The sequence below is a fragment of the Mustela erminea genome, chromosome 6, assembly GCF_009829155.1.
Source record: "Mustela erminea isolate mMusErm1 chromosome 6, mMusErm1.Pri, whole genome shotgun sequence".
NCBI classification, from domain to species: Eukaryota; Metazoa; Chordata; class Mammalia; order Carnivora; family Mustelidae; genus Mustela; species Mustela erminea.
In genome coordinates, this window is record NC_045619.1 from 140,747,570 (window position 1) to 140,761,918 (window position 14,349).

A 14,349-nucleotide genomic window follows, 5' to 3' on the forward strand; every position below is an offset into this window, starting at 1 on the left:
ATCAGAAAAGGACTGAGAAAGAAAGCTGTTGGTATGGTCCTGCAGTTTCCCTGGAAAGAGACTATTCTCTCCTCTCTCCAAGCTATCCTTCCCTTGTGGACTTTCAAGAGGACAGAGGGCCAACATGGCACTGACCCCACATGAGTTTCTGGTTCCTCTAGTACAAAGAATAGAGGTGAGATTGAGGACATGGTCTTGCTGGGATGGTTGCATCCAGGTGGCCAAAGAACAGCATGAACTGGAAGGTGCATGGTATCCTACTGGCAAGACAGCATCCAGAAGTTGTGGCTAATCTAGCGATGGACCACCGATACCTCAGGGAACTTCACAGGAATGGATCCCTCATTAGCAGGATTTGATGGAGCCATTATTCCTTCTCACTGATCCCAAAGAGGATGAGATAGAACAGAAGTTACCAAAATGAAAAGGATTGCTAATCTCATCCAGTCAGGTGAAGAGACATGACCCTGTTTCTCCCTTCTCCCTTGGAGGAGTCTGGGTCTCAAAAAGATGGGAAGAAGATGCATGCAATAAACAGAATACATATCTCCTCTACAGATTTCTAGGGTTGCAGAGAGATATAACCTGCAGAGTGAGAGAGAGAGAGAGAGAGAGAGAATGCCTCCACTAGAATGTAAGCCTCATGAGTGCAAAGACTATGTTTTGTTCTCTGAGTGTCTAGCACATAGAAGGAGCTCAATAATATAATAGATGAATGAATGAAGACTGAATATGCTGAGGAAAATAAAAAGCTGTGAATAAAATCTGAGATTAAAATTTTATCATTAAATACAGAAAACAGAGGCTTACAACTGGTTAAGTCCAAAAGTCTGCAACTTCTAAACAATCTTTACTGGCCCTAGCATAATTTAATTTATGGTTATACAGACTGAAGAGAAGGATATGTTAAAAGAAATAGAAGTCATATTCTCAGAAAGGTAACAGAGGAAAATACATTAATGAAAATAAAGATTCTTATGGAAAAACAAAACAAAAAATTAGAGATCTTAGAAGTAAAAAAATTGTCAAAATTTTATTTATTGACAATACAGAAATGTAAAATAGATACTAATGAGGAATTAGCAAGCTAGGAAATGGAGGAATTCTCCCAAAGAACAGCATACAATATTAAAGAGATGGAAAGAATTTAAAAAAGAGATAATAAACATATAAAATAATTCCAGATTTTCCAAAATCTTCCCAAGTTCTAGAAGCAACAACTAGAGAGTAAGAGGATGAAAATAATCTAAAACTCAGAAAATTTCACAAGGCATTTCAGAAATAAATATAATTCTTTACAGTTAGAGGGTCTAAAAAATGCCAAACCGGATGAATAAAAAATTTAAGGAAAACTCTCAAACTATAAAAATATTAAATAAACGATCGCATCGAAAAACAAAACAAAAACAAGAGACTAAAAAAAATTCCAAACACTGCACTATACATAATAAATCAGAGGCTATGAGCCATACAACATAAGGAACTTAAATTATTTTTCCCTTTTCCCCCATTTAAAAAATTGTGATGAAATATATATAAAATTTACCATTTTAATCATTTTCAAAAAATTTTTATTTACTTGAGAGAGAGAGAGTGGGCAGAAGAGAGTATGAGTGGAGGGAGGGGCAAAGGGAGGACAAGCAGAGTCCCTCCTGAGCACGGAGCTGGACACGGGGCTCTATTCCAGGACCTTGGGATCACGATCTGAGCCGAAGGTGTTTAACTCACTGAGCTATTCAGGCACCCCCAATTTTAATCATTTTTAAGGGTATCGTGCAGTAGCGGGGGCTCAGAAGCATTAAGTGCATTCACTCACATCATTGTGCAATCACCACCACCATGATTTGCTTCTGTCCTCTTTCTTCCCAAACAGAAACCCTGTACACATTAAACTGTAACTCCCCATATCCCCCCTCCCCAACCCCTGGTAACCACTATTCTATGTCCTATCTCTATGAATTTGACTATTCTAGGTACTTCATATAAGCAAACTTATACAATATTTGTCCTTTTGTGTCTGGCTTATTTTGTTTAGCATAATGTTTTCAGGGTTCATCCATGCTGTAGCATGTATCAGAATTCAATTCCTCTTTAAAACTGAATATTTTATTGTATGTATATATCATATCTTGTTTATCCATAAGGGAGTTTCTTTCTGTTCCTAGTTTGTTGGTTTTTTTTTTTTAATTAATCATGAAAGGGTGTTGGATTTTGTCTAATACTTTTTCTGTATCAATTGAAATGATCATGAGGTTTTTCTCCTCCTTAATTCTGTGAATGTGGACTTTAAAAACTACATTAATTGGTTTTCATTTGTTGAAGCATCCTCGCATGCCAGGAATCAATCTCACTTGGTCTTAGTGTATAATCCTAATAATATGCTGAATCCACTTCGCTGGTATCTTCTTGAAGAATACTTACAAGGGATATTGGTCTATAGTTTTCTTGTAGTATCTTTGGCTTTGGTATCAGGGTATTGCTGGCTTCATAGAGAGAGTTAAGAACTGTTCCCCCCTCTTCAATGTTTTCCAAGAATTTGAGAAGGACTGGCATTAATTCTCCTTTAAATGTTTGGTAGAATTCACCAATGAAGCCATCTGGTCCGTGGCTTTTCTTTCCTGGGAGGTGTTTTGATTACTCATTCAATCTCTTTAACAGTTATAGATCTATTCAGATGATTTCTGTGATTCAGTCTTGGTAGGTTTCTAGAAATCTATTCTCTTCATCTAGGTTATACAATCTGTTAGTGTATAATTGTTCACAGTTCTCTCTTATCATCCTTTTTATTTCTGTAAATTGGTAGCAATGTCTCCACTTTCATTTCTGACTTCAGTAATCTGAGTCTTCTCTTATTTTTTTAGTCAATTTACCTCAAGATTCATTGGTTTTATCTTTTCAAAGAACCATATTTTAGTTTCATTGATTTTTCTCCATTATTCTATTCCCTTTTTAATTAAAACCCACACGAATCTTTACTATTTCCTTCCTTCTGCTAGCTTGAATGTAACTTATTTGTCTTTTTGTAGTGACTTAAAGCATGACATTAGGTTGCTGATTTGAAGTTTTTTTTTTTTTTTAAGAGAGCGAGCAAGTGAGCACATAAGTAGGAGTTTGGGGGAGAGGGAGAGAGAATCTTAAACAGGCTCCATACCCAGCAGAGTCTGATGCAGGGCTTGATTTCACAACCCTGAAATCATGACCTGAGACGAAATCTAGAGTTGGATGCTTAACTAACTGAGCCACCCAAGTGCTCCAAGATCTTTCTCCTTTTTAATATAAGAGTTTATAGCTATAAATTTCCCTCTTAGTTTTTTGCTTCATCCCAGTAGTTTGGTATATTAGATTTTCATTTTCATTTGTCTCAAAGCACTTCCCAATTTTCTTTGTAATGTCTTCTTTGACCCACTGGTTATTCAACACTGTGTTATTTAATTTCTACAGAATTACGAATTTTTCAGTTTTCCTTCTGTTCTTTCTAGTTTTATTCCATTGTGACTACAAAAATACTTTATATAATTTCAATCTTTTCAAACTGATTAAGGCTTTCTATGTTCTATTCTGAAGAATGTTCTATGCGCACTTGAGAAAAATGTATATTCTGCTCTTATTGGATAGTTTTCTGTAGATGTCTGTTAGGTCCAACTGGTTTATGGTGGTGTTCAAGTCCTCTTATTTCCTTATTAATTTTCTGTCTGGTTGTCTATCACAACTGGCAAAAATTTAAAAGATTACAAAAATTCAGGGTTGAGAAGGATGTAAAGACACGTCATCATAAACTGATGGAGAAGTATAAATTTGTAAAACTACTGGAAGGCAAGTGAACAACATTATCAAAACTGAAACTTGCAACCCAGCATTTCCATTTCTTGCTATCTGCATTAGAGGTTCCTTTGTACAGAAGGAGAAAACACAATGCAGCATTATTTTTAATGTGAAAAAATGGAAAATATATTAAAGGGCCATTCTTCAAGGACTGGTTAAGTAGATCATGGTACTTTACACTATGGAATATGATACGGCAATCTAAAAAGAATGAGGTAGCCTTATATGGTATTGATAAGAGATAAAGAGAAAAAAAGCAAGCTGTAGCACATGTACAGTATGATCATATACAGGTCACCATTACACACATTGTGTGGAATTATGTAAATAAACAGAAGGGAATCTGGAACACATCAAATAATAACTAGTTACTTCAGAGGATGAAGGCGATACAAGGAAACTTAAAAAAAAAGTTTAATTTTGAACAAAGACAATGTATTCTTGTATTCCTTTTATAATTAAAAAGCAGACACAAGCATTTACATGCACAGAGCAGCGTAGGAATGATTCACAGTGATCTGGGAATGATTAACCTTAACGATAAACAGCTCTGGATACTTCAGTAGCTTCTCAGAGCATTATCAGGAGTAACTGTTTTATGTTTAACTTTTTTTTTTTTTTTTTCTTAAGATTTTATTTATTTATTTGACAGAGAGAAATCACAAGTAGATGGAGAGGCAGGCAGAGAGAGAGAGAGAGGGAAGCAGGCTCCCTGCCGAGCAGAGAGCCCGATGCGGGACTCGATCCCAGGACTCTGAGATCATGACCTGAGCTGAAGGCAGCGGCTTAACCCACTGAGCCACCCAGGCGCCCTATGTTTAACTTTTATTTTTTTTGGCTAAGAAGAACCATTTTCTTATATCTATCCTCTGTTCCTCTTCACTTTCATCACCTGTACCAACAGGTGGCTTTATTTTTTTGACCTATGTCACAGAGAAACAATGTTTCATTCCATTATCTTACAGGGCACCAGCAGAGATCATAGGTTATATCAAAATTCAAGATGGGGGCAGTAATTCATAAGGTAAGCAACTAGGGGTGCCTCGGTGGCACAGTAGTTAAACCTCTGGCTCTTGGTTTCTGCTCAAGTCATGATCTCAAGGTTGTGAGATAGATCCCGGAGTCAAGCTCCTCCCCGAGTCAAGCTCCATACTCAGTGCAGAGTCTGCTTAAATACGCTCTCCCTCCGCCCCTCTGCCTTGCGCTCTCTCTCTCTATCAAATAAATAAACCTTTAAAAAAGCACTAAGTTAAGTAAGTCACTAGCTTTAGCATGCCATCTAGCTTCAAATTATTCAAATCTGTGCCTCAGAAAAATTACCAATATCCTGTCATGGTCTAAGACGTGTGTTTGCCAAAAGTGAGATTTTATGAATCCAGGAACTAACAAAAGTTTATTGTAATCCTAAATAATCACAAATGTTTTAAAAATCATTTATAAGGAATAACATACATAACTCATTATTGTGTTTAATCTAAAATTTACATAGTACACCAATACTCAGAGTATAACACTTCAATATACTACTTAACTTATAAGAAAATGAAATCCCCAAATCTGAACATTCTGAAAAAGAAAAAGCCACACACACACACACACACACACACACACACACACACACACACACACACACATACACACATTTCTTTTGAAGTGTTCTGGTTTGTGTTTTGAGTACTAACAGAGTTAAAGAAGTCTGGTCATAAAAATATGACTCAGTCTTACTCATCTCAGTATTATTTTACATGAACAAAGTAAAAAGTCACTTTGGACTCTACTATCAGAAGAAAAGAGCAAGGTTATGGTTGCTAACAAACAGAGATGACAAACACCTTTGGGAGACAAATGTCATGTTCCTTTTAAGATGAGTAATTTTATACATAATATAGTAGTAAGGCAACCTGATAAAAGATAGTGCTAAAATTTTACTTGGAGACAAATTTGATAAAAAGCAACCACAACTTCACAATAAAGGAGCCAATGATTCCCCTACTTGACAAATCCTTAACATCAGTATTAAATTCTTAATGTAAGATATCCAAAATCAAAATATATAATGCAATGCTCATGTTATATGTTTACCTAAGTCCAAAGTCTTACTTGAATCATATGACCCATTATTACTTTATCTGTTTATTCATTAAATATTTACTGAGCACCTATTATGTGTCAGGCCAGGTGGCTAGAGGATTGAACCACAGAGGTAAATAAAGCAATGGCTCCCAACAAGAGCCTCAAAAGACCATACAAACTGATTATATTTAGCATATTACATAATAACTGTTATATTTAGATGAAAGGCCATACAAAACACGGGGCTGGGAGAGTTGGCAGAGTATCCATTTCAGGGTATGTTTTTGGGGAGAGGGACAACTTTAAGAATGTCACATTCTAACTTAATGGTTAAGTTCTGGCTATACCTAAGTATTGCCGGGACAACTTAAAACAATAAAAACAAAACTCAGATGTTCCCAGGTCCCAAAGGCACCTATCCTCTTTCCCCCATCTCCTCACATTCATGTAGTCTGGGATAGGGCCTAGCAGCACATTTCCTCCCTTAAAAACTCTCCAGGTAACTCTGACTTATAGCCAGAGTTGAATAATTATTTTCAAGACATAAATATAGCTTAATGCTACTGTTATCATCACAACTTCACTGCTGACTTCTTTTTTCCTCATGAAATCCTAAACTGTTCCTGCTATTCAATTTTCCCTACCTAGAGGGATTATGGGAGGGGTAACCAGGCTAGGTTGGTAGGGGTGGGATTCAGGGAGGGGGTAAGACTCTGGAAAGGGTTCCTGGATATAATGAGCGGGAATAGGTAGGAAATCTCCAGGCAATTAAACCAAGTGAGGATGTATAAGGGAAAGGAAACAGGGATATGACTGAGAGAGAGATTTTGGAGAGATGGAGTGGGAGCTCATCATAATGGGGATTATATGTTAAGTAACATTTGGGTCTTATCTTTAAAGCAATGAAGAGCTACTGAAAGAATTTAAGCAAGACCAAGGAGGAGGGACTGGGTGTGGGTCAGTCGGTTGAACATCTGGACTCTTGACTTGGCTCAGGTCATGATCTCAGGGTCATGAGATCGAGTCCATATTGGGCTCCACCCAGGGCACGGAGTCTGCTTGAGATTCTCTTTCCCTCCCTCTGCCCTTCCCCCACTTGCATGCACAGGCACATGCCCCCACACCTTAAAAAAAGATCAAAGGAAATCAATATGGCATCATAAAGAGGCTACAGTCAGGGAGGCCAGTTACAAGGCTGTAACTTGTAAGCAACTGAATAAAGGGACGTGAAAATCAGACTGTGATCTGGCTTAAAGATTCAGATTAGGGAAGGGAGTCATCAGTTACACAAGCTGAATCTGGTGAGTGAATGAAGGGGCTCTCCAAAGAAAGATCATTAAGAAGAAAAAACTGATGAAGATGAAACCTTAGGAATGCTCTTTTCATCTCCACAGTCATCACTCCCCTTCCAGGCTTCCAGACACCCCACCAGGTCCTCACTAACCAGTACTTTCTACAGAGATGGAAGGACTATAACTGCGGAAAATCAGTTCAAGAATCCAGAATATCCTTTCTGTTGATTTTCATAGGTCAATAAACTCTTCAGCCAATCATTTCCAGCCTTCAAACTGAGTGGCCAATTAACCCCCTGTACCACTTCATTTCTTAGTTCTTCCTCATATATTTGACTCTTTCTAAAGAATTTATCGTTCCTGACACATACATAACTCATTTTAATTCTTGCCATTTGTAGACGCCCCTTCTCTATCTGGGGTTGGTTTTCCCAGTTCATGTTCACTTCCATAAAAACTCAACTCCAAATCAAAACCTCCCCAAATCTTCTATTTCTCCCTCCTGTTCCTCTTCCTAACACTATCATACTTGTGTAACTATGCAGGTATGTTTTTGTCAGAGGGTCTCATTTCTGGCTTGGACATAGTCTTATCTCTAAGGTTAAGAATAGGACCTGAATCATTGTGGGTGCCCCACAAAATGTTTGTGGAATTAAAAAAAAAAAAAAAAAAGGAGTAAAAGAATTTAGACTTAGTGAAGTTTTGAGTAAACAAAGATGATATTCAGTAAATTATTATTTCAAATTCATTCTTATCATAGTTGTACATAATTCCTTAGGTCTGGAAGAAATGGAGACTATATCATGACATACAGGTAGGTCTGGTTAATGTAACCCCCCCTTTTTTTTTTTTAAGATTTTATTTATCTGACAGAGAAAGACACAGAGAGAGGGAACACAGCAGGGGAAGTGGGAGAGGGAGAAGCAGACCTCCTGCTGAGCAGGGAGCCCAACGTGGGCCTTGATCCCAGAATCCTGGGATCATGACCTGAGCTGAACGCAGACACTTAATAACTGAGCCACCCAGGTGCCCTGTAACCTAACTTTTATAAAGATTTTTTTCTTGAGTGTAACTCCACAGCTTGAAGAACGTAGCAATAGTATATGCAAATGTATAACCACTGCCCCGAACCTGACAAATTTTGAAGGACAATAAAAAGTTTATCTTTGGCTTGTTGATAAGTATTAGTATCAGTGCATAATATACAATCTATGCTAAAAATTATAGCAATTCAAATAAGTCCAGTATATTCAATGTCAATAAAATCTGCTAAAATTATATTGGTTTCAGAAGAAAGCTAAATTTGCTTTTCACCATTGAGAATAAAATGCAGGAGTCATAATTCTGAGACTAAGGTGATGGCAGCGACATAGTTTTTACAATTTTTCCAAATCCTTCCATGAAAACACACAGAACAAGGACAGCAAAACCAAAACCCCAAGGTCAATATGTCTAGTACTATGTGACAAGGTACACATCCCCATGAACCCCAAAATACAAGTTAATGTGGATACACTACCAACAACTCTAAGACTTATATAGCATCAGAAGAGAAAGGAGAAAAATAAAATATCTGCCACATCTGACTAGAGAAGAATCAGGAAACTACGGACAGCTACATGCTGCAGCTGCAGAGTAAGGTGGGTCATTGTGACCATGGCTATTAAAACCGGGAAGGGTTTTATCTACTAAAGGGTAGCAGTAAGGGGTTCATGGCTGGAACACATGAGTTTAGGACTTTCAAAGCTCCCTTCCAAGACAAAGCCCTACACTGTGGTGTAAATTCTGGGAACAGATTCAAGTCAAGTGGAATAGACGTGACAGACATCCAGGAAAAGACAAAGTTCCGATAAAAGTTGAGGAGGAAAACAGGTCCTGGAGAACTCAAAGTGTATCTACTTTTATTATTTGTTTAAGACAAGAGAAGAGGAAGTTTAAAGTTATAAAGCTAGAAAAGCTTTCCTGACTCACTCCCCCTTTCTAAAGCCACTTTCATGTGGTAATGACCAACAGAAAAGAATCACAGTCAAATCCCATATGAAGTTTTCATAAGGAAAAAGTTATAAGGGAAAAGGTAATATCCCTACAAAAAATAAAAGCATGGTAGAAAAACATGCTCACAAAAAAACTACAATATTCCAAGACTAGCTTATAAAAGAGCATAAATCAAAATTAGAAAGGTGGCAAAATTAAGGAAGGAATTAGCAATAAAACACAATATCCAAAACTTGAAGTCAGCAGTGAAGGATGCCTGCATGTTCTCTCCATGGATGATCTCATCTTCTAGGGCCGCGCCTCCTGTCTGATTCACCATTTGTTACTGACCAGGTTTTGTGACTCTGTAAGGGCAGATGTTAACTGTAGAAAACTGAGAGCAGCGTAAATACATTTTGTAAGTAGAGATGGAGATGAGGGTATTAATTTGTTTTGCATCTATTTAGCAATCTTATTCCAAATTGAGTGGAACAGAGCAATAGAAGCAAAGACAAGAAAAAAACTCAGATAAAGAAGGGGGGCAAAAAAGAAAGATCTCAGAAAGCACGAGGCTGTATTGTTATAAACCACTTTGTGAAGACAACAGAAGAGGGAGCCCTGGAGCCATGAAGGTGAAGACAGGCTACAACGGCTCACTCCTCTATCTTATCTTTAAGACCGGAAAATTAACTGCACTTAAAAAATGAGCAACAGAAAATAATCTTGAATTCCCTTTAAAACTATTATAAGAATACAGAAAATGTGAAGTAGAATAATGTCTCTAAGCATAAAATAAATTAGGAAATTATAGAAGCCATGAAAGAACATAAAACTCAGAAATTAGGTGGGTAGAGAAAGGAAGATTTGCAATGAGGTGAGAGAACTAAAAAAAGAACTAAAAATAAAAGAATTATTTTAGAATAAAAAAAAATGTCTACTGAATTAGGAGAAAAAAGAATACAAAAGGGAAGACAAGCTTGAAGACAAGCCTGGGTGGCTCATCTGACTCTTGATCTCAGCTGAGGTTGTGATCTCGGGGTCATGAGTTTAAGCCCCGCACTGGGCTCCACGCTGGGCATGGAGCCTTCTAAAAAAAAAGATAAAGAGAAAATATTTTGAAAGAAAATGATAAATATAAAAGATTAAAAAATCCAAACTAAGTAAAAATCAGGAAGGGGACAGAAAACAATGGAATAGAAAAAAATGACAAAAACTATGCGAACAAGTCATCTGAATTTACTAGTCTAGAGCAGGGGTTGGCAAACTCTCTATAAAAGGCCAAATAGTAAATATTTCAGTCTCTGTAGGTCAGATGGTCCTTGTCACTGCTACTTAACCTCTGCCACTGGAGTGTTTTTAAAAGCAACCATTAACAATATATGTAAGTCACTGAGCAGGTCAGACATGGGTTGATAGCTAACTGACCCTTCGCTAGAAAAGGAGTTTCAGAAAACCAAAAATCTAGAACTGGTGCTCAGCATTCAATATACATTTATCTGCAGAACTAAAGCCTAAAAATGGGTACCAGGGTACACAGCACAATCTGCGATGATTTTGTAGATACAGTAAAACTACATTCAAGAAATGGAAAATGGTGAATGTATATAAAAAGTAAAATAAGCACTTAATACTTTAAATGTATTAATTTAGAATAAAGGGATTATTACTTTAGTTTATTAACAGGGGAGAAGGAGAGGAGGGAGAAGAGGTGTCAGTTGATTATAATAACGCTCATAGGAATGAACCAATTTACAATAGCTAAAAAGGGGAAACTGAAGGCAAAAATATCCAAGAGAACAAAAACATGAACCTTCCTAAATATGGAAAGACATGCCAAAGCAAAACACACAAGCAAAACAAATAAGGAAAGAATAAAATAGAGCATATAATAAAGACAGCATTCTACTGTTTAGCCAAGAGTGGGATACACAAATATACACACAATTGCTTCTATTTTTAAAAAGTGAAAGAATAAACCATAAAATTTAAAAAACAAAAAAAGGGATTTTTTATGGAAGAAAGAAGTAGGGTAGAAGATCCAGGAATAGAAACAAGAATCCTGTAGACCTGACTTTGAAATTCCATACAGTTTTGTTACATGATTTTAAGGAAAATTAAGTTTAAAAAGTAGTTCTTAAAAATTGAAAATAAAAAGGAACAAGTAAATTGTTGCCATAATTACACACAGAAAAGTACTAGTTCAGGGGCACCTGGGTGGTGCAGTTAGTTAAGCATCCAACTCTTGGTTTTGGCTCAGGTTCTGACCTCAGGGTCCTGGGATTGAGCCCCACGTTGGGCTCCACACTCATTGGGGAGTCTGCTTGAGGATTCTCTCTCTTTCTCTCTTCTTTTGTCCCTCCCCACTCACACTCTCTCTCTCTTAAAAAAAAAAAAAAAAAGAATAGTTCAATAATTTAACATAGTAAGTTGTACATACTGTAACTAATATGCAAAAAACAAAAAACCTGAAAAATAAAACATACAATGTTTTCAATAATTGTCTCATTTGTATTAATATAGTAGCAGTAACAATCTGCAGTAATGCAGACTGTTGTCTTTGAACTGTGAGTAAATCAAGTGAATAGTTATGTCAGTGTCCCAAGACCTAGATTTTTGGTGTGGCTGGAGAGATCTAGACAGGAAGATTAATACAACTGAGTAAAAAACACTGTAGCCTCAAATCTGAAATATCAGTACAAACTCAAAATTTATTATATCTGAAAAAGTGATATACATTTCCTAGATTTGTCCATTAAAAAGGCCCAGAAACAAGAATCAATACAGCAGCAAGGACTGTTCATAATGCTCAGGTTTAAGCCTCTACCATTTCCTAAGGAAAGCAGGGTTTTTAGAAATAGGGCTGTTTCCAGGTATGGAGCAGAAATATCAAAATATACAAGTGGGCCTGGAAGAACTTGTCATCCTGGAAGAAAGGGAGGCCATTTAGCTTCTAGATATAAAGTGAGGCTCATGTTAAAGGATACAGGAAATCGATACATTGCATTCCTTACATTTACATCATGTTAAATGTCAATTATATAATGAAACTGGGGAAATAAGGACACTGGCACCATTCTGACGCCAAAGATAGGGGAATCTGAGCACTGTAAGCATAATAATGGAAGTGGATTAAAACACTACAAATGTGCTAATATTCATATGTTCATAATCACATTAAAAAGAAAAAAAAATCACTAATTACTTTTAGAGAATTTTAATGAATAAAACACGTCACTTGAAAACTGATAACAGGAATCATGCACTTGTTCTACTTTTAGTTTAAGAATCTTGTAGTAACCAGATGGTTGGTGAGGAAAGTTTTCTAAGATTTTATTTATTTATTTGAGAGAGAGCATGCATGAGCGGGGTTGGGGGGGGTGGAGAGAGGCAAAGAGAGAAGCAGGCTCCAGACTGAGCAGGGAGCCTAACATGGAGCTCGACGTGGGACTCCATCCCAGCACCCTGGGATCATGACCCAAGCCAAAGGCAGATGCGTAACCAACTGAGCCACTCGGACACCACAAGGGGAGTTTTCTTTTTACAGAAGTAATCTAGTTAATAAAAATGACTGATAAAGGCACAATGTTACCACTTTGCAACCCTCAATGATAAAAGAATTCTAGGCAATGAGAATTAATTTTGCCCAAAACAATCTCTAGATCTACCAGTTTATCCGGAATAAAGGGAAGAGAGGAACAGAAGAAACGACACCAGAGAGATGCGGTCGTGACTATGCGGGATGTGAAGGGCTCTACACATGCCTACTTCTTCAACGACAAAAAACTCTTAAAAAAAAAAAAAAAAAGAAAAGAAAAAGAAAAAAAGAAAAGCTAGAGAGAGAACCTACAAATTAAGACAGTGAAGAGAGATAATTAGATAATTACAATGTATGGACCTCATATGAATTCCAATTCAGACAAAACGAACAAAACCAAAACAAAAAAGGTGTAAGACAAATCAAGGAAGTGTGAACACTCAATCTAATGATACAGATAACATGATACAACATAAAGGATTTTCTTCAAAATAATCTAGGGCAGAGGCGGCAAACAGAGATAAAATGACAATAACTTGATCACATGATGGGAACTGGTGAAGCTGGGATAAACAAAAGGAGGATTATTTTTCAGTAGATTTGACCATGGATTTTATTGTGGCAAACTATAAATACTGTCTATTTCTGTATGTGATCTGATTTGAAGCATACCTAAAAATACTCAGGGCTGTAATTTCATTTTTTTTTCTTTCTTTGAATACAGGATTTTTAAATGTAACTAAAACTGTTTTGCAAAAACCCTTAACACTTAAAACAGAGTTCTCCCATAAACATATTACATATGTACACATGCCACCCTCTCCCCTGCAAATCTGGCTTGCTGGATTTGGTAAAATGTTGACGGGCAAACCTATAAAAATTGCCATCATTAGACATGATGTCAAACATTTTAAAAATCTCACTTAAAAAATGTATAACCTTTATGTAACAATCTTTAAAAAGGTTCCTTAAAACCAAGATGGTTCTGTAAAGTTTGCCAGTTGACAAAAATGGAATAAGTAATTCCACAGATACAATTTTACATAAAGGATACATAATCATTTTTTAAGTGTGCACTGGATTTTGGTTTGTCACAGGTCACACATTGGAAACACAGACACTTCTGACCTACAGACGAGCTGTTTGGTTTGCATGGTCCAACATATAAAGATTGGGAGCTTTCACACAAAAATCCAGATTTTGACAGTGCTACAAGCAGCTGCGAGCTAGAGCACGGCAGCCGCTGCCTCTTGTAGGAGGGCACGTTTCTTCTCTCCACCGCGGTCCCTCGCTTCCGTCCTCCTTGCATACACGGTAGGCCGGGCCTCTTCAGACATTTGAGTGTGAGATCACTAGTTAAAGCCTAACACTGTTCTTAGGGAGGCTTTTACCTCATGCTTAACAAAGTACAACAGAAAAAAGACATCTGTAAGAGTCCATATTATTTAGTTTTGAACTTAAAATTTTTTTAAAATTAGCATTCATTATCCTTATAGCGCAAAAATAAAATATTATATTTTAGCATATTTTTAAATGCTTTTCTTTGACAAGAAGAAAGGCTTACCTTTAAATCAAGGCTGTTAAGGCTTATGACATCATCATCTTTCGCTCTCCGCTTTCTTTTCTATATGAAAAAAAGATTTCATTCTTATA

The 14,349-nt window shown here is 36.7% G+C and overlaps 1 protein-coding gene across 1 annotated transcript in view; it reads right to left on the reverse strand.

The window, feature by feature from the left end:
- The window catches only part of NET1 (neuroepithelial cell transforming 1), a 60,086-nt gene that overhangs the window by 22,307 nt on the left and 23,430 nt on the right, over positions 1–14,349 (reverse strand). Inside the window, exon 3 of the mRNA XM_032349849.1 lies at positions 14,261–14,320. Within this exon, the coding sequence (XP_032205740.1) occupies positions 14,261–14,320 (60 nt within the window). The remainder of the gene's footprint in view (positions 1–14,260; positions 14,321–14,349) is intronic.